The sequence below is a fragment of the Lolium rigidum genome, chromosome 6 (assembly GCF_022539505.1).
Source record: "Lolium rigidum isolate FL_2022 chromosome 6, APGP_CSIRO_Lrig_0.1, whole genome shotgun sequence".
Lineage (NCBI taxonomy): Eukaryota > Viridiplantae > Streptophyta > Magnoliopsida > Poales > Poaceae > Lolium > Lolium rigidum.
The window spans coordinates 353202734-353225972 of record NC_061513.1 but is presented as its reverse complement, the minus strand read 5'-3'; the positions used below and the strand labels follow the sequence as shown (position 1 = coordinate 353225972).

The 23239-nt window shown below is 44.8% G+C and overlaps 1 protein-coding gene across 1 annotated transcript; it reads right to left on the bottom strand.

The window, feature by feature from the left end:
• Positions 1-12680: 12680 nt before the first annotated feature.
• LOC124665786 lies at positions 12681-13580 on the bottom strand. Its single transcript, XM_047203164.1, has one exon. It carries the CDS (start codon positions 13373-13375, stop codon positions 12890-12892), a length of 486 nt encoding a protein of 161 aa, XP_047059120.1. The 5' UTR covers positions 13376-13580; the 3' UTR covers positions 12681-12889.
• Positions 13581-23239: the final 9659 nt, after the last annotated feature.

Sequence of the window (23239 nt, the reverse complement as noted above, 5' to 3'; positions counted from 1 at the left end):
GCTCCACCTCTTATATAAAGGGGGAGTCGAGGGACGAGGAGATCATCGAATCATTGTCTACAAACCCTAGTTTTCATAATCGTCGAGTACTTTTCGGTTGAAACCTTCGAGATCTACTTGCCCTCTACTTCTAACTAAACCCCAGCCTACAATCCATAGGCATTGACAAGTTAATCCCTTGTCAGATATGTTTGTAGATTTATTTTGTACATGACACAACCCTTGCATCTTGCTCTTCCTCGCTAACTCCTTATCTTCCACTTCCCTCCTTTGTTCGTCTCGTCTTCCCCTTGATTCCTAGACTTACCAATCTACTATCGACCAAACGTCACATCATTATAGATACACCCTTTTTAGTGTTAAGTATGTGTGGAGGCTCCTCAATCAAGTGTCCATCTAACCATGGCGGCTCCTCTATCAGTTCTCTAGCTACCATTAAAGCATTTTATTAACCACCTGGTCAATGATGACCTCTCGACATTCATAGCCTCGTCTAACTATTTTGGTCTTCAATCGACGTTGATACCAAATGTCAACGAGTTGTTTGCATAAAGGCACCACTTTTTTTGCAAAATTTACCAATTGATACCACTTTACGTTTCGGGGGACAGAAATTTACCATATTATGTTCTGATTTTTGAAATGACGAGATGTCTTCTAGAGGGAGTGAATAGACGTTTTTAAAACTATTACAGATTTGGCTTGTAAAAATGCGGAATTAAACTAACGTTTATTTTACAAGCACAAAGCATAAATATGCTAGGCTCAACTAAGTGCAACAGCAACTCAAGCTAAGCAAGATAGGCACAAATATACCTGGCCATGGGAAGCCCGTCCCGGCCCTAAATTCTTGGGCTTGGGCTAGCCCGAGCATGCCTGTGGGTTGGGCCTAGGCCAAAAATTTAGGCCCAATGGTTGCGCTGGGCCGAGCCTGGGCTTGAGAAATATGCCAAATAAGGAAGAGGCCCAGCGCGAGGCCCGAGGCCCGATGGGTATTTGTTGTGATGGGCTGGGTCTGGGCTGAAATTCTAGGCCCGACTGTCGGGCCGGGCCGAGCCCGGGCTTGGGTTTTTTGCGTTGGGCTTTATTAGACCCGGTCCAAAGCCAGGCCCGGCCCGATCTATGGCCAGGTATAGGCACAAGATATATGTAACTCAAGCGATAGCAAGATATAAGTACATCCAGCACGATCACTATCACAAGGAAAGTAAACTCGGGTAGAGATAACCGAGGCACGCGGAGACGAAGATGTATTTCCGTGTTCGCCCACACAAGGTGAGGTACGTCACGTTGGAGAGATGCGGGCTACCACGAAGGTCTCCCGAACACCAAGAAGGCTCACCTTCTTCTCCAAGCCAATACCACGAAGGACAAAGGCTTTTCCCGAGCTTTTCCTCCACTCCGGAAATGGCGAGCTCCACAGCCACTTCACAAGCTCCACGAAAGAGAAGCTCGGGCCTCTTCACAGTCTTCCACGAAGAGGTCATTGGAGAACCAACCGCCAAGCTAACTAGGAGGTCACCCCTCCAAGAGTAACAAGCTCACGGTCTCTCACTCGAACTAATCGTATTGGAGAGCTCAATACTATGCAAAGATGCAAAGCAAGAATACCAAGAAAAGTGCTCAAATCCTTCTCTCTCAAATCCCACCAAAGCAACAAATGCTATGAAGGAACTAGAGAGGAAGAACAATGGTGGAGGTCAACCAATGACTCCAAGATCTAGATCCCAAGTGTTCCCCTCACTTAGAGGAGAAATGGATTGGTGGAGGTTGTAGATCTAGATCTCCTCTTTCAAAGCCCTTAAAACGATTGAAGAATCATAGGAGGGATGTGAGAGGAAGCTCAAGAAGGTCAACAATGATGGGAGAAAATAAGATCAAGAACCCTAGAAAACCTTTGGGGAAGAAGCCCCTTTTATAGCCCCTCAAAATATGACCGTTTGGGGTAGTAAACGAGCAGCCAGTCTATTGATAACGCGTGATGCACACGTCCGTTGGGAACCCCAAGAAGAAGGTGTGATGCGTACAGCAGCAACTTTTCCCTCAGTAAGAAACCAAGGTTATCGAACCAGTAGGAGATGCAGGCCACGTGAAGGTTGTTGGTGGAGGAGTGTAGTGCGGCGCAACACCAGGGATTCCGGCGCCAACGTGGAACCTGCACAACACAATCAAAATACTTTGCCCCAACTTAACAGTGAGGTTGTCAATCTCACCGGCTTGCTGTAAACAAAGGATTAAACGTATGGTGTGGAGAATGATGTTTGTTTGCAGAGAACAGCAGAGAACAATGATTGCAGTAGATTGTACTTCAGATGTAAAAGAATGGACCGAGGTCCACAGTTCACTAGTGGTATCTCTCCAATAAGATAAATAGCATGTTGGGTGAACAAATTACAGTTGGGCAATTGACAAATAGAGAGGGCATAACAATGCACATACATATCATGATGACTACTATGAGATTTACTTAGGGCATTACGACAAAGAACATAGACCGCTATCCAGCATGCATCTATGCCTAAAAAGTCCACCTTCGGGTTAGCATCCGCACCCCTTCCAGTATTAAGTTGCAAACAACAGACAATTGCATTAAGTACTGTACGTAATGTAAACAATACAAATATCCTTAGACAAAGCATTGATGTTTTATCCCTAGTGGCAACAGCACATCCATAACCTTAGAACTTTCTGTCACTGTCCCAGATTCAATGGAGGCATGAACCCACTATCGAGCATAAATACCCCCTCTTGGAGTCACAAGTATCAACTTGGCCAGAGCCTCTACTAGCAACGGAGAGCATGCAAGATCATAAACAACACATATATGATAGATCAATAATCAACTTGACATAGTATTCCATATTCATCGGATCCCAACAAACACAACATGTAGCATTACAAATAGATGATCTTGATCATGATAGGCAGCTCACAAGATCTAAACATGATAGCACAAGAGGAGAAGAAAACCATCTGGCTACTGCTATGGACCCGTAGTCCAAGGATGAACTACTCACGCATCAGTCCGGAGGCGGGCATGGTGATGTAGAGCCCTTCGGTGATGATTCCCCTCTCCGGCAGGGTGCCAGAGGCGATCTCCTAAATCCCCCGAGATAGGATTGGCGGCGGCGGAGTCTCAGTAACTTTTCTCGTATCGTGGCTCTCGGTACTAGGGTTTTCGCGACGGAGAGATTAAATAGGCGAAGGGGTAGAGTCGGGGGGACGCTCGAGGGGCCCACCCCATAGGGCGGCGCGGCCAGGGGTGGGGCCGCGCCCCCTAGGGTGTGGCCGCCTCGTCGCCCCTCTTCGTCTCCTCTTCGGACTTCTGGAAGGCTCCGTGGAAAATAAGACCGTGTGCTTTTGTTTCGTCCAATTCCGAGAATATTTCCTGTGTAGGATTTCTGAAACCAAAAACAGCAGAAAATAGGAACTGGCGCTTCGGCATCTTGTTAATAGGTTAGTGCCGGAAAATGCATCAAAATGATATAAAGTGTATATAAAACATGTGAGTATTGTCATAAAACTAGCATGGAACATAAGAAATTATAGATACGTTTGAGACGTATCAAGCATCCCCAAGCTTAGTTCCTACTCGCCCTCGAGTAGGTAAACGATAACAAGGATAATTTCTGAAGTGACATGCTACTATCATAATCTTGATCAATACTATTGTAAAGCATATGAGATGAATGAAGTGATTCAAAGCAATTGTAAAGATAATGACTAAACAACTGAATCATATAGCAAAGACTTTTCATGAATAGTACTTTCAAGACAAGCATCAATAGGTCTTGCATAAGAGTTAACTCATAAAGCAATAGATTCTTAATAGAAGGTTTTGAAACAACACAAAGGAAGATATAAGTTTCAGCAGTTGCTTTCAACTTTCAACATGTATATCTCATGGATAATTGTCAACACAAAGTAATATAATGAATGCAAATAAGCAAGTATGTAAGAATCAATGCACACAGTTGACACAAGTGTTTGCTTCTAAGATAGAAAGAAGTAGGTAAACTGACTCAACATAAAGTAAGAAAAAAGGCCCTTCGCAGAGGGAAGCAGGGATTACTCATGTGATAGAGCTTTTTATTTTGAAAACATGGAAACAATTTTCTCAACTGTAGTAATAATTCATATGTGTTATGCATAAAACATCCTATAAGTTGCAAGCCTCATGCATCGAATACCAATAGTGCTCGCACCTTGTCCTAATTAGCTCGGATTTCCATGGATTATCATTGCATTACATATGTTTCAACCAAGTTTCACAAAGGGGTACCTCTATGTCACCTGTACAAAGGTTCAAGGAGATGGATCGCTTTTGATTTCTCAATTTTGATAGATCTCAACTTGAGGATATCCATACCGGGACAACATAGAAAACAAATAATGGACTCCTCTTTAATGCTTAAGCATTCAACAACAGATAATATTCTCATAAGAGATTGAGGATTAATGTCCAAGCTGAAACTTCCACCATGATACATGGCTTTGGTTGGCGGCCCAATGTTCTTCTCTAACAATATGCATACTCAAACCATTTAATCATGACAAATCACCCTTACTTCAGACAAGACGAACATGCATAGCAACTCACATGATATTCAACAAAGGTGTAACAGTTGATGGCGTCCCCAGATAACATGGTTACCGCTCAACAAGCAACTTATAAGAAATAAGATACATAAGCGACATATTCATTACCACAATAGTTTTTTAGGCTATTTTCTCATGAGCTATGTATTGCAAAGACAAGGAATGAAATTTTTAAAGGTAGCACGCAAGAAATTTACTTTGGAATGGCAGAAAAATACCACATAGTAGGTAGTTATGGTGGACACAAATGGCATAAGTTTTGGCTCAAGGTTTTGGATGCATGAGAAGCATTCCCTCTCGAGTACAAGGCTTTGGCTAGCAAGGTTGTTTGAAGCAAACACAAGTATGAACCGGTATAGCAAAACTTACATAAGAACATATTGCAAGCATTATAAGACTCTACACTGTCTTCCTTGTTGTTCAAACACTTTTACCAGAAAATATCTAGACTTTAGAGAGACCAATCATGCAAACCAAATTTCAACATGCTCTACGGTAGTTCTCCACTAATAGGTTTAAACTACATGATGCAAGAGCTTAAACATGATCTATTTGAGAGCTCAAAACAATTGCCAAGTATCAAATTATTCAAGACCATATACCAATTACCACATGAAGCATTTTCTGTTTCCAACCAAATAGCAATAAATGAAGCGGCTTTCAACCTTCGCCATGAACATTAAAAGTATAGCTAAGAACACCAGTGTTCAATATGAAAAAGCGGAGCGTGTCTTTCTCCCACACAAGGAATGCTAGGATCCAAATTTATTCGAACATAAACAAAAATAAAAACATATAGACGCTTCAAGTAAAGCACATAAGATGTGACGAAATAAAAATATAGTTTCACTAGAGGTGACCTGATAAGTTGTCGATGAAGAAGGGATGCCTTGGGCATCCCCAAGCTTAGATGCTTGAGTCTTCTTAAAATATGCAGGGATGAACCACGGGGGCATCCCCAAGCTTAGACTTTTCACTCTTCTTGATCATATTGTATCATCCTCCTCTCTTGACCCTTGAAAACTTCCTCCACACCAAACTCAAAACAATCTCATTAGAGGGTTAGTGCATAATCAAAAATTCACATGTTCAGAGAGGACACAATCATTCCCAACACTTCTGGACATTACCCAAGGCTACTGAAAGTTAATGGAGCAAAGAAATCCTCTCAACACAGTAAAAGAGGCAATGTGAAATAAAAGACAGAATCTGTCAAAACAGAACAGTCCGTAAAGATGAATTTTTTCGAGGCACTTAACATGCTCAGATGAAGAAGCTAAAATTGAATGAAAGTTGCGTACATATTCTGGGACCACTCATGAATTTTCGCAGATTTTTCTGAGTTTCCTACAGAGAGATCTACTCAAATTCGTGACAGCTAGAAATCTGTTTCTGCGCAGAAATTCAAATCTAGTATCAACCTTACTATCAAAGACTTTACTTGGCACAACAATGCAATAAAGTAAATATACAAAGGTATTGCTACAGTAGTAACAAGAACCTTGACTCAAATATAAAACAAAAATTGCAGAAATATATAATGGGTTATCTCCCATAAGCGCTTTTCTTTAACGCCTTTCAGCTAGGCACATAAAGTGTAAATCAAGTATTATCAAAAGAGGAAGCATTAACATTATTACCAGGGGCTTTGCGCCTACCCTTCTTACTCTTATTCTTACTCTTTGGTTTAGGGAATATATGACCGCATCTGGGTGTAGAGGTAAAATTTAGAGTGCCTTTCCCCACATCTATGGTTGCTCCCAAGAGTTTCAGCAGGGATCTTCCAAGTGTGATTTGTCCTGTCCCTACACATTCAGTAACGAGATAATCAGTGGATACCGTTCTTCCAAGAAAGTTTGTGAACACACCTTCAGCTATTCCCTTAGGAATTATAACAGAGTTATCAGTAAGAGTTATTCCTTCTCCTCCTTCGGTAAGTCCCCAAAGTGTCAAAGATTCATAAATACTTTTAGGCATAAGGCAAAACTCAGACATAATATCACAACGGGCATAAAAATTTTCACCACAAATAGCAACTTTAATAGTAGGGTCCCACATTGAAGGTTCAAAGTTTACTGGGACATAATCAAAATGCTCACGAATCTGACTATACCCTTCTTTTAAACAAGATATATTTGTCTCGAGAGTGTTTAATCTATTATAAATACTAACAAGAGATGAATCAAAATTATTAGCGGAGCTAGATGATGTAACCAATTTTTTTATGGCATTAAAAGCTTGATCCCCATCGCAGTGAAGGAAATCTCCTCCCACTACAGCATCCAGGGCATATCTATAGCGAAGAATAAGCCCAAAATAAAAGTTACTAAGAAGCAGGCTTAGAGTCATTTTAGGTTCAGTTTTACCATAAGAATCAAAAATTCTAGACCAAGCTTCCTTAAAACTCTCCTCATCCCCTTGTTTAAAAGTAAAGATCAATTCCTCGGGTGACAGAGTAACAAATACATGACTAGACATGATAACAAAATAAATTAAATGCAAGTAACTAATTTTTTTGTGTTTTTGATATAAAGAAAGCAAACAAGACAGAAAATAAAATAAAGTAAAGCAAGACAATAAACAAAGTAAAGAGATTGGATGTGAGAGACTCCCCTTGCAGCGTGTCTTGACCTCCCCGGCAACGGCGCCGAAAAAGAGCTTGATAACGCGTGAAGCACACGTCCGTTGGGAACCCCAAGAGGAAGGTGTGATGCGTACAGCAGCAAGTTTTCCCTCGCAAGAAACCAAGGTTATCGAACCAGTAGGGAGATGAAGGCCACGTGAAGGTTGTTGGTGGAGGAGTGTAGTGCGGCGCAACACCGGGGATTCCGGCGCCAACGTGGAACCTGCACAACACAATCAAAATACTTTGCCCCAACTTAACAGTGAGGTTGTCAATCTCACTGGCTTGCTGTAAACAAAGGATTAAACGTATGGTGTGGAGAATGATGTTTGTTTGCAGAGAATAGCAGAGAACAATGATTGCAGTAGATTGTATTTCAGATGTAAAAGAATGGACCGGGGTCCACAGTTCACTAGTGATGTCTCTCCAATAAGATAAATAGCATGTTGGGTGAACAAATTACAGTTGGGCAATTGACAAATAGAGAGGGCATAACAATGCACATACATATCATGATGACTACTATGAGATTTACTTAGGGCATTACGACAAAGAACATATACCGCTATCCAAGCATGCATCTATGCCTAAAAAGTCCACCTTCGGGTTAGCATCCGCACCCCTTCCGAGTATTAAGTTGCAAACAACGGACAATTGCATTAAGTACCGTGCGTAATGTAAACAATACAAATATCCTTAGACAAAGCATTGATGTTCTATCCCTAGTGGCAACGAGCACATCCATAACCTTAGAACTTTACGTCACCGTCCCGCATTCAATGGAGGCATGAACCCACTATCGAGCATAAATACCACCTCTTGGAGTCACAAGTATCAACTTGGCCAGAGCCTCTACTAGCAACGGAGAGCATGCAAGATCATAAACAACACATATATGATAGATCAATAATCAACTTGACATAGTATTCCGTATTCATCGGATCCCAACAAACACAACATGTAGCATTACAAATAGATGATCTTGATCATGATAGGCAGCTCACAAGATCTAAACATGATAGCACAAGAGGAGAAGAAAACCATCTGCTACTCGCTATGGACCCATAGTCCAAGGATGAACTACTCACGCATCAGTCCGGAGGCGGGCATGGTGATGTAGAGCCCTTCGGTGATGATTCCCCTCTCCGGCAGGGTGCCGGAGGCGATCTCCTGAATCCCCCGAGATGGGATTAGCGGCGGCGGAGTCTCAGTAACTTTTCTCGTATCGTGGCTCTCGGTACTAGGGTTTTCGCGACGGAGAGATTAAATAGGCGAAGGGGCAGAGTCGGAGGACGCTCGAGGGGGCCACCCCATAGGGCGCCGCGGCCAGGGGTGGGGTCGCGCCCCCCCTAGGGTGTGGCCGCCTCGTCGCCCCTCTTCGTCTCCTCTTCGGACTTCTGGAAGGCTCCGTGGAAAATAAGACCGTGGGCTTTTGTTTCGTCTAATTCCGAGAATATTTCCTGTGTAAGATTTCTGAAACCAAAAACAGCAGAAAACAGGAACTGGCGCTTCGGCATCTTGTTAATAGGTTAGTGCCGGAAAATGCATCAAAATGATATAAAGTGTATATAAAACATGTGAGTATTGTCATAAAACTAGCATGGAACATAAAAAATTATAGATACGTTTGAGACGTATCATCTATCTGCCGAAAAATTCCGGCAGCGCCGGATTCTACGCCGGAACCAAAAAATGAAACCGGGAAGGAAACTGGCACGCCAGTTCCCATGCCGGAATGGCCTGCCGGTTCCCACGCCGGAATCATTTCGGCTTGCCGAAATCATTTCGGTTTCGCTAGAATGACGTACTGATATGCCATTCGGCATATACCGGAAACAATCCAGCACGCCGGAATGATTTCAGCGGCAAAACCGGCACCGCCGATTTCGATGCCGGAATTCCAGACATAATACAACAACGATGATAACTTTTACATCTGAACTCTGATTTTAGCAAACTTGGGCTTTTTGATAAGCTAAGAACATGCTCTATATAATAGAGGATATAATACCCAAAAAAGATCTAGAGGTAAAATATCAAATAAGGAGAGGTGTGAAACTCCCTAAAAGATGAACCGGTGAGACCTCCAAACTCGAAAACACAAAGGAAGATGCATACGGAATCTATTTCTGATGAACTTGGGCTTGTTGAAAAGCTAGTAACATGCTCAAGAACCTCACACAGCAACAAGATTATAGGGATGCAAAGTATGCGAAGGATTGAGCTCCCTAAGACGATGCGATTAAAGTTACTCAATCGAAAGCTCCTCTTGATAGTGCGGCTATCTATCCTATAACCCGGTCTCCCAACAACCACCTTGAGACTGGTAAAAGGAAAATCCATGGCCATACCTTTGACTTGCGCATCCCGGTTGATCTTTATGACAATGCTTCAAGCTCCAGTCAAGCCGGAATGCCTCACTTGATCATTGTTGTTTCGTGAAGACTCGCAAATTCTCCCCCATACACCCTGATGAGATAGCTTCATTGAGGCACATCTTCACATGTCCATTATCACCAAATGGACCGCAAGCTTCAAGCATGATATCTTCAATATGCTCATCTTGAACTTTCCCTTCTCAATCTTGATGACATCCATACTTGATGCCATCGTCACATGGGCTATATGAGATCATAATCTTGATGCAAGCACATGGCAAAATACCTAATCCACATAGACAACACAAATGCACATATATAGTGGGTTAGCTCATGAAGCATAATTGACAAGGTTTACCATACCACAAGATCACATGATCCAAAGTGGTACACTCTTTATGCTTCATGTGTTGACCAACTTGAATTCAATCTTCACTCTTAATCTTGTGCAACCTTGTATCTCTTCATGCTATATCATAATATCTGATCATTCATTGCTTAACACATAAGCTAGAGCATAGCTAACTTGAGTTCCACACAAGAACTCCATCTTCATTTCTTCTTCTTGATCATATCATATTCTTCTCTTCAAATCGATGATCTTGATGCCAATACCAAAAGTATAACAATATATTCATGGCATCCACACTTGAATCCAACATGTGGAATTCAAGAAATACCTATAGAATATTCCTTAATATAAAGACAATGAAAACATTAGTCCATAGAGAATTATCATTAATTACCAAAAACACACTTAGGGGCAATGTACCCTTACAATTTTCTCATAAAACACTAATCGTAAATTGACACGTAAAGTAGCAAGTGAGACCCATTTGCGGGAGCCAATTTGCTAATTTGGATGCCCCAATTGTTATCCCAATCAGAAATCAAAATATCCTAATAAAAAAACAAATAACTTAGAGGCCATCTCCTTCCTCCAGAAACAACCTGCTCATACTTCTCCACCCTCAAACATCATCTTTCCATACTCCTTCACATGATGCTCATATTCTCGCATTTGAAGGTGCCTAGGTCTTGGTTATTAAGACTAGGGACTGAACGTATGGGATGTAGATGATCCACTAAAGATCTCCTCTATGCTATTCGATCGTCTGTTATGTACCACGATACTATTTTCTCGCAAGTGTTGCTATTCCTCTCAACTCCCCACATGTACGTTCCCGCTCCTCTCTCAACTCCCATATCTTGCCTCGCGCTGCTACTTTCTCGCAAGTGTTGCTACTCCTCTCAACTCCCCACATGTACATTCCTGCTCCTTTCACCTCCATGGCCATCAATTCCACACACCATAGCTCCCATGAGCTTCTCCATCAATTCTCTAATGCTCCTCCCTTGTCCCTCCCCCTCCTATACATATCCCTCGATCACCGCAATGGATGCATTAAATTGATTCCTATGTGCCATCGAACTCGGGGAAGATCGTGGGACCGTGGGGGGGGGGGGGTTTCCAAGGTCACCAGATTCCTTGGTGACGAGGCTCTAGCGAGCCCAACCCGGTGCGGCCGATGCTTTTTTAAAAAAGTTAGTATTTTAAGATATATTTTTATGTTGCACTTGTTTGCCCTTCATGCTGCAAACTTGAGTGTGTTTTGTTCTGAAGACAAGAGCAAGATTTTTTCGATGCTTCTAGGCATATACTGCAAAATCTTGGGTTCTAGATGTTTTGTTGGTGTGTTGCAAACATTTCCCTCCTATGCTACACTAGCAACATGCGCGTGCTTTGCACATTTTGATATCACAATTTCTAATTGATTTATGCTATCTACAAATAAGACATAATACAAGCATTTCATAAATACTTGGACCAAGACTCCGAGAGCACTCTTCGGTTATTGTTATGTAGTATCGTCTGCAGTAGTAGATGTATTTTGTTTGTGAGTAGTTATAGATTAGTATCACAATGATCATGATTCGGTAATAGAAACCCCAGACTTGCCAAAAAGATAGCAAATTCCTGTGCATGTGATAGTGTATAAACCTTTTCGTCATTGACTTCCTAGGCCAGGTCACAAGGTGGTACGGATGCTCCTAGCACTAGGTCTTTGAGTTGTTCCATTGATTTTCTTTGTCCGGATGTCCTAGCTAGGAAGATGTGGAAGACTTTGCTCAATATTGTAGACCATGAATCCCTTCATTGTTGGCCGTTGGATTAAGTCCAATGAAAGGTTAGAGATTTTCTTCGTACCTCTAGTTCGAGATTGGCACACTATATAGGAGTATAGATATGTGCGACCAGTGAATATTTGATGCATACCCATATATTTCAGCCGAATTGGTCTTTTCGAAATGCTGCGACATTTTTCTTGTAACTTTCTTACACACAACGAAGAAATGATGTGACAATATATTGCTGTAAAACAAGAAAAATATTGTATTGTGAGTGTTTTGTTGCAAGTTTTGGAATGATTGTTTAGCGTTTGCCCCGCCCACGCCGACGCGTAGAGCTGGCCACATTGCTTTAAAAAGTAGTATAACACACGCTAGGCATGTTGGACCCTTTGATGATGCATCCAACCGACTCGCTGGATAAGTGACCTCAGTGTTGTTGCGAGTACACATCAACATTCACACACTTGCACATCGACGCAAGTTGCTTGCCTGGCTCGGATTGTAAATTTGCAATACGTATGTTTCTTGATTTGTGAAGCAAATATGAGTACTATTTCTTCGTGCTAGCTAGTACATTCATTCCATTGATGGTGGATCAAAGTCCTATCCCGGATGTAGGCTCCTGCTAGATTATTGCGGTCCATCTCGGTCTAGGAATCCATCGTTGTTGTCTCATTTAATCTGTCAACGTACTACTTGCAGCTCTTTTCCGTTTAATTTGAAGGCGAGCTTCGACAGCTACACTCATCTACCTATACGTGACTCCACTTAAGTAGATAGCACGGAGGAGCAGGAGAATTGAATCGTCCCCAGTGGTCGGTGGAAAAGGGGAGAGAAGCTTTTGATGCCTGAAGTAAATTATGCAACACGCTAGTCACGTACACCTCGTGATACTGCCAGAATAATGTTCACGACGATTGCCTTCCGATTGATCCAACACATATCAATAGAGAATAAGATTAAGGAGCGCACGATTATATATGATAATTATGATAGTATTATACAAGGTAGATGCCCTCGGCAAAACACCGGAGGTTGGAGAGTATTAGTAGACGTAATTTGTTTATTGAAACAGATCATGGCAGCGGTTGATAAGCAAAGCAATAATTGGCTCGAGAACTCTTCAACTTGGTGTGGCGGGCGGCCGGGCGCGTTCTTACTTGGCCACGGCGGCCTCGGCCTCTGCGGCGGCGGCGGGCGCCTTGGGCTTGCCGTCGTCGTCCTTCCCGAAGGCGGAGACGGGGAAGGTCCTGCCGAGGCCGGTGGGGGTCTTGAAGGTGATCTTGGAAGGGTCGTCCTTGTCGATGTACATGTCGCAGAGCGTGACCCAGATGAGCATCTCCTTGCTCTTGACCCCGGTCATGCGCTTCATCTTCTTGTCCTCGACGACGGCGGTGACCTCGGTGGCGTACGAGACCTGGCGGCCGATCTGCTTGAAGGTGTGCGTGAGCGCCTTCTTCTGGCGCAGCCAGACGAAGCCGGTGGCGCGGTTGTAGCCCACCTCCTCGATGTCGGCGAGCGGGAGCAGGCCCAGCGGCATGTTGGTCTCCGCCAGCAGCTCCACCGCCTTCTCCGCGCACAGCGCCGCGCCGTGGTACACCTCCGCGCCCTCCCTGTTCTTCTCGATCGCCTGCGAACCCATCTCGACGGATTGGACTGAAATCTCCCGAAGTAAACTCAGATTCAACTCTGGCTCGAATAGGTTGCTGGGGCTTGTTTTGGTCTTGGGGATCTGGTTGACACGCTGCGTTGGTGGGATTGGGGGGTCGGGGAGGGGAGGATTTTATAGGGGAAGCTGGATTGGTGCTTTCCGTTCCAGGAGATGAATACGGTCACCGGGCTGGGGAGGAGACGGTTGGAAGAGGGATTTAAGGCGAGGGTTCATTAATGCGTGGAGCATGGGTGGAAGTTGGGTCTTCCTATCCCCGCCTTGGTCAAGATCTAAAAACATTTCCAGCCACGTTTTTCAAATCGTTTATAAAAAAAAGATTGGCGCGTCGAACTTTCGACGGTCCCCTAGCCACGTGTTCCAAAACCTTTTTTGTCTGGGTGGTCCAATACGGTGTCCGATGCTCCAACCTATTTCCGCTACACATGAAAATCTTCGTTAGCGACGGATGAAACGAAAACCCGCGTCGCGAGTGGCGGAGCTGATTCGTCAGCAACGCAGAGGCATGCAATGCAGCAGCTTTACCTTAATAGCAACGATGGTTTCCATGGCGGTGCAGGCGAGACGTCCAGTCGGCACTACGTCACCTCCACGCGTCGCCGCTGTTCGCATTCCCGCACATGTCCGCGCGCCTTCTCCACGGCTTCCCGTGCTTTCTCCCCACATCTTCCCTCGTCAACACCGGCTATAAAAGGTCCCCCGCTCGCCATCGCCACCACAGCCGCCGGCAATCCATCCCTCCGCCTCCACGACACCATGCCTCGCTGCCTAGCCACCACGTATGCAATGATGAGCCGCACCGGTGGCGGCGGCCAGGCTCCTCTATCATCGCCTCCACCTCCATGTTCGAGTTCGACTACGAAAACGATGAGGACGACGTCGGGGGGAGGACCCGTAGCTCGGGACGATGAACGAGCAGTTCATGGCCGACGCGCTGCGGGAGGCAGCAGAGGAGGAGGCGGCTCACACGGCCTTCGAAGTAGAGCAGCAGTAGCGCGGAGTTGGACTCGGATGACGACGATGACTGGAGCGGGCCTGACCTGGAGGAGAAGGCCGCGAAGCAAAGGTCCATCCTAACGTCCTTCGAGGATAATGAAGGCCGAGGATGACGCCAACGAGGTGCTGCAGCAACGAAGGGAGCGACGGGTGATACGTTGCAAATTTGATGCTCCATGCTTGTTTTTCATCAATTTCTATATGTTTTGTTTACACTTCGTTGCACTTTTATACATTTTCCAGAACTAACACCTATTGACAAGATGTCACAGTGCCAGTTCCCTGTTTTCTGTTGTTTTGTATTTTAGAAAAGTTGTACAGGAAATATTCTCGGAAGACGAAACAAAAGCCGAAGTTCCTATTTTACTATAACGAAGACGGAGTCCGGAGGAGAGACGAAGATGCACCACGAGGTGGCCACACCTGGCCTAGGCGCAGCCCAGGCCCTAGCCACACCTGGCCTAGGGGTGGTGTGGGCCCCTCGGGCACCCACCGACCTCGCCCTTCCGCCTATTTATTCATCTGATCGGGAAAAACCTAAATACCCGAGCCTCCATCCATGAAAATTTTCGTCGCGGCCGCCATCGCAGACCCTAGCTCGGGAGGGTTCTGAAGCTCTTCCCGGTACCCTGCCGGACAGGGAGATCATCACCGAAGGCCTCTACATCGCCATGCCCGCCTCCGAAGTGATGTGTGAGTAGTTCATCCCTGGACTATGGGTCCATAGCAGTAGCTAGATGGTTGTCTTCTCCAATTTGTGCCTCATGTTTAGATCTTGTGAGCTGCCTATAATGATCAAGATCATCTTTATATAAAGCTACATGTTGTGTTTGCTGGGATCCGATGAATATTGAATACTATGTTGAGATCGATTGTATACTTGTCATATGTTATTTGTGATCTTGCATGCTCTCTGTTGCTAGTAGATACTCTGCCTAAGTAGATGCTTGTGACACCAAGAGGGAGTATTTATGCTCGATAGTAGGTTCATGCCTCTAGTTTTCTGGAAGAGTGACAATAACTTCTAAGATTGTAGATGTGTTGTTGCTACTAGGGAGAAAAAAATGTTTTATCCAATGATAATTCTATTGTTTACTTTACACGCATTGCTTAATGCGATAATATGTTGCTTGCAACTTAATACTGGAATGGGTTCGGACGATAACCGGAAGGTGGATTATTAGTAATAGATCCTGTTGGATTACGGTCTATGTATTATGTTGTAGGGATTTCTATTTTCGTGCCCTCGGGTCCTTAGTTGTGCTTAGTTTTCCCCAGCTCCTTAGTTTTTCCTCAGTTTTCCCCAAGACCTTGTCTGAAACCCGCAGAAGGAGCTCGGACAGAAGGGATCCGTTAAGTTGGCCGTTCCGTGCTGACGAGTGGGGTCGTGTCATTTGTGGGGCCGCGTCGTGTGGGGCAGGTAGGAAAGAACCGCGTGGGACAGGACGAGACCATGTTTGTGTGGCTGTAGCGTGTGAGGCCGTAGCGTGTGGGGCCGTAGCGTGTGGAGACGTGTGGGTCCGGGACGTGGGCACGAGTGGTTTCGTCTCTTTCGCCCGGATTAGCAGTTTTCAATGTACCTTTTTCCTCTCTCTCGCTCGATCTCATTCATATTTGATAGCCCAAATTGGTAGCAAATCTAGAGCAGCTTCTCCTTCTGTTTTTTAACGACATTCATTTCTTTATGCCTTCGTTTTTACCCAATCAGGTAGGAAATCTAGGGCACAAATCCAGAAAAAATATAGGATAAGCCGCATACAGCAGCCAACATAGCATAGATATATTAACGACGGATCCAACAAGTAGTACCGATAGAACCCTACAACATAAGCTACATTTTACATGAATTTAAGCTGCTCTACGGATAGAGCAAGTCACATACGAGAGTGCGATAGCATGTTCAACGCCTCCAGAGTTGCGCCCGTGACTCGCTTGGAGGTTGCGGAGGTGAATCCCAAGTGCTTGGTGTTTGGCCATGAACGCATGCACGTTCACCGTCGTTCCAACTCTAGCGCCGCATCCGCCAATGGATTCAGCATGGTTCACTGTGCAGCTTGAAGTCGGTGGCGCGGAGCTTCCTGTTGCGAAGGGGCACTTGTAAATTCCTCGAGCAAAGGGGCCATCGTAATGGCCGGACCGCAGCCGCCTCGAGGACGTGACGAGTCTTGGTGTGGAAGGACTCGTCGTCGCCGTCGACGTCGCTCGCTTCCGCACCTGTCACGTAGCACCAAAGATCGTGCAAAAACACGGAGTCAATTGCAACGATGATGGAACAGAGAGTGAACAAAGATCATGCATGATAATATGGGCTCGAAAAAAGAGGTAGCCTCGGTTACATTGGACACACTTATATCCGAGAATTTGAATCGACAAACCAAAGATCATGCACAACAAATTTGTACACACCAATTGTTTACTGACCAAACCCTGAATCAATTTGTGCCCAAATATTCATCATCATCGACACAAATCTTAAACAAAAGCAAATCACAAGATCTAACACAAAAGGATTGAACTAGGAACAGACGCACCCTAATAACGCTAGATCTAACACAAATGGATTGAACTAGGAACAGACGAACCCTAATAACGCTAGATCTAACACAAAAGGATTGAAATGGGATAAGAACAAGGGAGCAAAGGGTTACCTCCTGCTCGTCGTCGACGATGCTGGTGTCGTAGGGGTTCTCCGGCGCGTCGTACGGCACTGGTTCGTACGGGTCCCAAGCGACGGGGGCCTGGACGTTGGCGGCGGCCGATGCGCCGGCTGCTACGTTGGAAGCAGCGACAGGGGCCTGGACGGGGGCAGCGGTGAATGCGCCGGCGGCTGATGCGCCGGCTGCTACGTTGGAAGCAGCGACAGGGGCCTGGACGGGGGCAGCGGCCGATGCGCCGGCGGCTGATGCGCCGACAATGGGCATCTCATTCTTCTCCATCGCCGACGGTTTTCTTCGGGGTTTTTTCTTCGGTTGTGGAGAAGATGATGGGACAGGAGAGGCGGTTGCAGTGAGAACGTGCGTCGAGGGAGAGGAAAAGGGCTCTATAAAGACGAAGGTGGCGTGTACCGCAACACGCGTCCGCTATGCACGGCTGTAGCGTGCACCGCGACACGAGTCTAACCCTGGGACGTTTGGTGTACTCAGTTATAACCTCGGGCCTTATACGGAAATTTTATCCGTACTCGGTTTTCCCCTCGAGTACTTAGGCTCGGCAAGTGCAATATACTCAGTCTTACCCTCAAGTAGCTAGTCAACGAGAGTCAACAAATGAGATTAACATATCTAATTGAGGCATTTCATGCGCAAAAAAATTCAAAAAAATAAAAACATAGTGGCACCTACTCATGGAGTCTTCCTACGCAACCTGCCACCAAGAAAACCTTAACAAACATATATAAATCAAGTTTTACCACAAATTGCCACTTCTCATAATCACTAGTGTAGCTATGAAGATGCATGGTTTTCCACTCAAACCCCTTTGCAAAACATCTTCCCCAAAAACATAGTTTGTCTAAATGATGCCATAATTGTCACACTCATGTATATTTGAATTGCAAATAATTTGATGTAGCCCAATATGAATTATATTGTACAAAATACGCATTTTTCATTTTGTAATTCTTTTTGTTTGAATCCCTTAGTCTATTTACTATTTATGTGCCCTTGGATTGTTAGTACTACTCAGTTTTGCCCTCACGTTCTGTCACAAATGCTCTCAGAAGCCCAAACTTATCCTGATTGGTTGAGCCGTTGTCACACGGATCGACTCCACGAACCGTTGATCAACTGATCTAACGGGCAGTATACCCCTCCCCATCTCTTCGTGGCCACCCCTCTCTCTCTCTTCGTGGCCACCCCTCTCTCTCTCTCTGTCGGTGGATGCTTTCCTTTTTCTTTTAGGTATAATTTTGGTATAAACATGAGGCATACATATTTGCGGATTTCGGTGAATGCATTATTTTCACCCCTCTAACAATTATCAACTATCTTTCGCTTTCCTTTTTCTTTTAGGGGATATAGTTTTGGCATATAGTTTCGGTAATTGAAACGGCCCAAAAGTGGTATAATTTCGGTATAAACATGAGGCATACATATTTGCGGATTTCGGTGAATGCATTATTTTCACCCCTCTAACAATTATCAACTATCTTTCGCTTTCCTTTTTCTTTTAGGGGATATAGTTTTGGCATATAGTTTCGGTAATTTGAAATGGCCCAAAAGTGGTATAATTTCGGTATAAACATGAGGCATACATATTTGCGGATTTTGGTGAATGCATTATTGTCACCCCTCTAACAATTATCAACTATCTTTCGCTTTCCTTTTTCTTTTAGGGGATATAGTTTTGGCATATTGTTTCGGTAATTTGAAACGGCCCAACTATCTTTCGCTTTCCTTTTTCTTTTAGGGGATATAGTTTTGGCATATAGTTTCGGTAATTTGAAACGGCACACACTAATATAGTTCGGTGAGCAATGATAAGAATCCCTTGTATAAACATGAGGCATACATAAAGCATTCCAATATAGTTGGTAATTTCGGTGAATGCACACACTAACTATGAAAACAACTACGTACAAGTACATGTAACTTCCCATAATGAATTTGTAACAAGGTATCCCTTGTAACAACTTCTAGCGCCTGGTGAGCAATGATAAGAATCCGATCGCAATTATACAACAGAAAAAACAACCAGCCATCAGATTAGCTTGCTTCTTCAACTCGATCAGCTGCCTTAATCGCTTGTTCATTTTCTTCGGTTCTCCCTTCACTTCCACCCGAGTCCTACATTGGGAGCATTAGGCATAATCGGAACGGCTCCTCTCTCCGCCGCATTCTCTACAGACAAGTCCCCCCTCCCAAATTGCGCTCCCCAATAGCGCCAATTGATTCCCGCAATTGAAGCCTCCGAACGTACACATCGATCCACTCGAAATGCCTGCATTTCTTCAGGATCTGAAAACAATAACGGGAACCCTAAATCCCAAATTCGAGGGAATAGCAAGAAAATCGAGAGAAAACAGAGAAATTGGAGCGAGATCTAACCTTATCCCCTTCTCTATATGGCAAGCTCTCGCATGCAAGGAACTCACGTCCACGGTTGCCGTTCTCGTCCGTCTTATAGATCGACCGCTTCAGAGGCTCCTGGCGTGGGCAGTCAGGGCATCTTGTCAAAGGCACGGGTCCATACTGCGGCCATGAAGAACGGGAGGTCGAAGAGAAACTAGACATCACCCGCCTGCCGGAGAAGGGCTGCCGCTGGCGGAGAAGAAGAACAATGGGGCGCGGGGAAAGAAAGGGGAAACAATAGCACGGGCACGGGCGCGGGGCTGGCTCGGGCTCCCATTTTACAACGGTCACCTGGGTAAGCTGTGGGTCCGGCGCACTAACGAGGACAGGTTGTGGGTCCCACGATGATCTAGATAAGTGAAGACGTGTCCACTGCGGGGCACCAACAGCGGCCCCACTTGCCAGCACCAACCAACGTCAACTAAACGGAATCCTCCGTCCGAGCTCCTTCTGCGGGTTTCAAACAATGTCTTGGGGAAAACTGAGGAAAAACTAAGGGGCTGGGGAAAACTGAGCACAACTAAGGAGCCAGGGGCACGAAAATAGAAATCCCTATGTTGTAATGCTGACAAGGGTGCTCCCCAGGAATGCCCACCTTTAGGGGCTTAGGGTTGACGGAATCCTGCAGGCTGACACGAGACATCGGATACCAAACAGATAGGGAGAGAGACTTACCCAGGTTCGGGGCCCTCGATGAGGTAAAACCCACACTTCCTGCTTGTCTGATTTTGATTATTGAATATATCGGGTTACAATGGGGTAGCCGAAGGCTTAGGTTACGATCTTGTCGAGATGCTAAGGTTCTAAAGGTCATAGCTCTTGACTTGCGGTGAATCTATTTGATGTAATTGTGTCCCTCGACAGACCGTCTCCTGGCCCTTATATTGCAGGCCAGGTCTCGAGAGTTTTGTCCGGGTTCGACTAGGTTACAAAGAATTCTACTTCTAATCTTTCATTTTTTAACGTCTTCTTGCCTTGTTCGTCAAGAATTCTTCTTCGAGTGAATCTACTTCTCTGGAACCGACGTATCGACCCATCTTGGTTGCTGAGCAATCTTCATCGGCCCCTTGTTAGGCCGTAGGAGGTAGCATAATGTTGTTTACCCGAAGGGTAATGCCCACATCAGTAGACCCCGAGTGACTGGTCGAAGTAAAGCTTCGAGCAGGGACTAGAATTGTCTTCTGTCGAATGTACATAGCTGCCGAAAAGATTTGATCATTCCTTTCCATTTGAAAGCAAGTTTTTATCGGGTGCACGTCCAGCGCTCTCGATGGGAGTAGCCCCCGAGTCTAGGCATGGATGCTTGCAACCATGTGTAGATGATGTCCACGCGCGCTCTATTCTTGTAGACAATGTTGGGCCTCCAAGTGCAGAGGTTTGTAGAACAGCAACAAGTTTCCCTTAAGTGATCACCCAAGGTTTATCGAACTCAGGGAGGTAGAGGTCAAAGGTATCCCTCTCAAGCAACCCTGCAATTACGATACAAGAAGTCTCTTGTGTCTCCAACACACCCAATACACTTTGTCAAATGTATAGGTGCACTAGTTAGGCGAAGAGATAGTAAAATGCAAGTCATATGGATGAATATGAGTGGTAATAACAATCTGAAATAAATATGGAGCAAGTAGACATGCAGTAAAATAGTAAATAAACAGTGATTCGATTCTTGGAAACAAGGCCTAGGGATCATACTTTCACTAGTGGTCACTCTCAGCAATGATATCATAAAGGAATATAAATATAAGCACTTCACTATGCTACTCTGAAAGACTCTCCGGTTGGATAACGAACACTAATTCACCATGTAGGGATGCAAAAGCAAACCTTAAAAATGTATTCCCAAGTACTAATGAACACCCCATGTTGCACTTTGAGCATTCATAGGCGGTACTAACACACCATAATTTCATAGAGACATCCAACTCAAATCATAATTCAGTAAACAAGTATTCTGTGAAATATAGCCTAAGAGACCCACACGGTGCACACACTCCACCTTTACACATGTGCGACAAGGAGTCTCCGGGGATCACATAAGTAAAGTTCACTTGAATAGCATAACGACATCTAGATGCAAAGCTCATGATCACATAAAGATCACACCATGGAAGAGAGATAGACCACATAGCTACCGGTAGAGCCCTCAGCCCCGAGGAAGAACTACTCACTCCTCATCATGGGAGTCAGCAACGGCGATGGAGATGGCGGTGGAGTCGATGGAGATAGCTCCGGGGCAATTCCCTGTCCCGGCAGGGTGCCGGAACAGAGACTTCTGTCCCCCGGATCTTGTCTGCGACAGCGGCGGAGCTATGGAACTTTCATGGACAGAGGCTTGTATATTTAGGGTTTTTGTGTTGGGAGCTTTATATAGGCGGAAGGGCGAGGTCGGTGGAGGCCTGGTGGCCCTAGACCACCCCTAGGGCGGGCTAGGTCCAGGCCGCGCCTAGGGTAGGTTTGGCTAGCCTGTGGCCCCCTTCGTCTCTCCTCTGGACTTTGTATCCGCTCTGGCAAAAATAGGAACTTTGGCTTTTGTTTTGTCCAATTCCGAAAATATTTCTTATACAACTCTTCTGAAATATAAAAACAGCAGAAAACAGGAAACTAGCACTGTGGCATCTTGTCAATACGTTAGTGCCGGAAAATGTATAAAAGTGTCATGAAGTGTAAACAAAACATATACCAATTGGTGTAAAACAAGAGAGATCGGAGATGATAGATTCCCCTTGCAGAAATCCTCTTTTTCCCCGGAAACGGCGCAAGAAAAAGAGCTTGATGGTGCTTATCATAACGCCGACTTCACACTGTTCGGGAAACCCAAGAGGAAGGTATAAGGGAAAACCTTGGTTTCATCACACCTTCCTCTTGGGGTTCCCAACGAGATTGCCAACTTCCATGGCAGCACCATCAACGGGCGACGACGGAGAAGGGGAAGAGGGAGGGAGGCAAAAATTTGCGGGGCCGTCAAGGACCCCGAGGGACGGCAAGTAGGATAGGGGAGATCACCTAGCCGTGTTTCATTCAAAGTTGTCAAATATAATCAAATTTGAAGGAAAAACTTATAATTTGTATTATTAACATGTTTTGGGGTCTCATTTGGGGACGTGGTTGGAGAACATATGCGCCCCTAAAGCTGCACTACGCGACGGCCCCCAAACGATCGATCCGACACTTTATCCGGACTCGCTTTGGTGGATGCAGCTAGAGACGCTCTAACAGTGTTTTGAAGAAGATCCACAATATAAATCATACTTGCATGATGTAAGGTTTCGCTCATCGCGGCTTGAACCTGTGTAAAATAATGCTTGTCTCTGTGTGATTGTGAGATCCATCTCAATCGTTGATAGGGCTCATTGTGCTCTGTTCCCCTGCCGAACCAAAAGGGGAGTACCATTCCCCAGTGTCTGAATCCACAACTCATAACGGCTGAGGCTTGAAATTTTTTTAAGAGGGGCTGGTCAAAGAAGACAACTCACAGAAGGAAGAAAACCAAAAAAAAAATAGAGAAGAAGTTATAGCAAAATATATTTTTCATTGATATACCAAAATTCACTCAATAATTGATGATGACAAAAGGATATACAATTGCATATATTACCGAAAGGGAATAATCTAGACAATAGGAGATACAACAACTAACACTTCTCAATTAAAGTCCACCCAATGAGTTGCTTCATCGAAATAATAGCAATCTCCATTTCAATGTTATTAATTTCTTAGGAATCCTTTTTCCATTTTATTCAGAAAATGCACATTCAATAGTTGCGGTTGAGAC

Bases quoted from the DNA above. Each gene is read 5' to 3' on its own strand.
- LOC124665786 (XM_047203164.1), bottom strand. From the start codon at position 13,375: ATGGGTTCGCAGGCGATCGAGAAGAACAGGGAGGGCGCGGAGGTGTAC.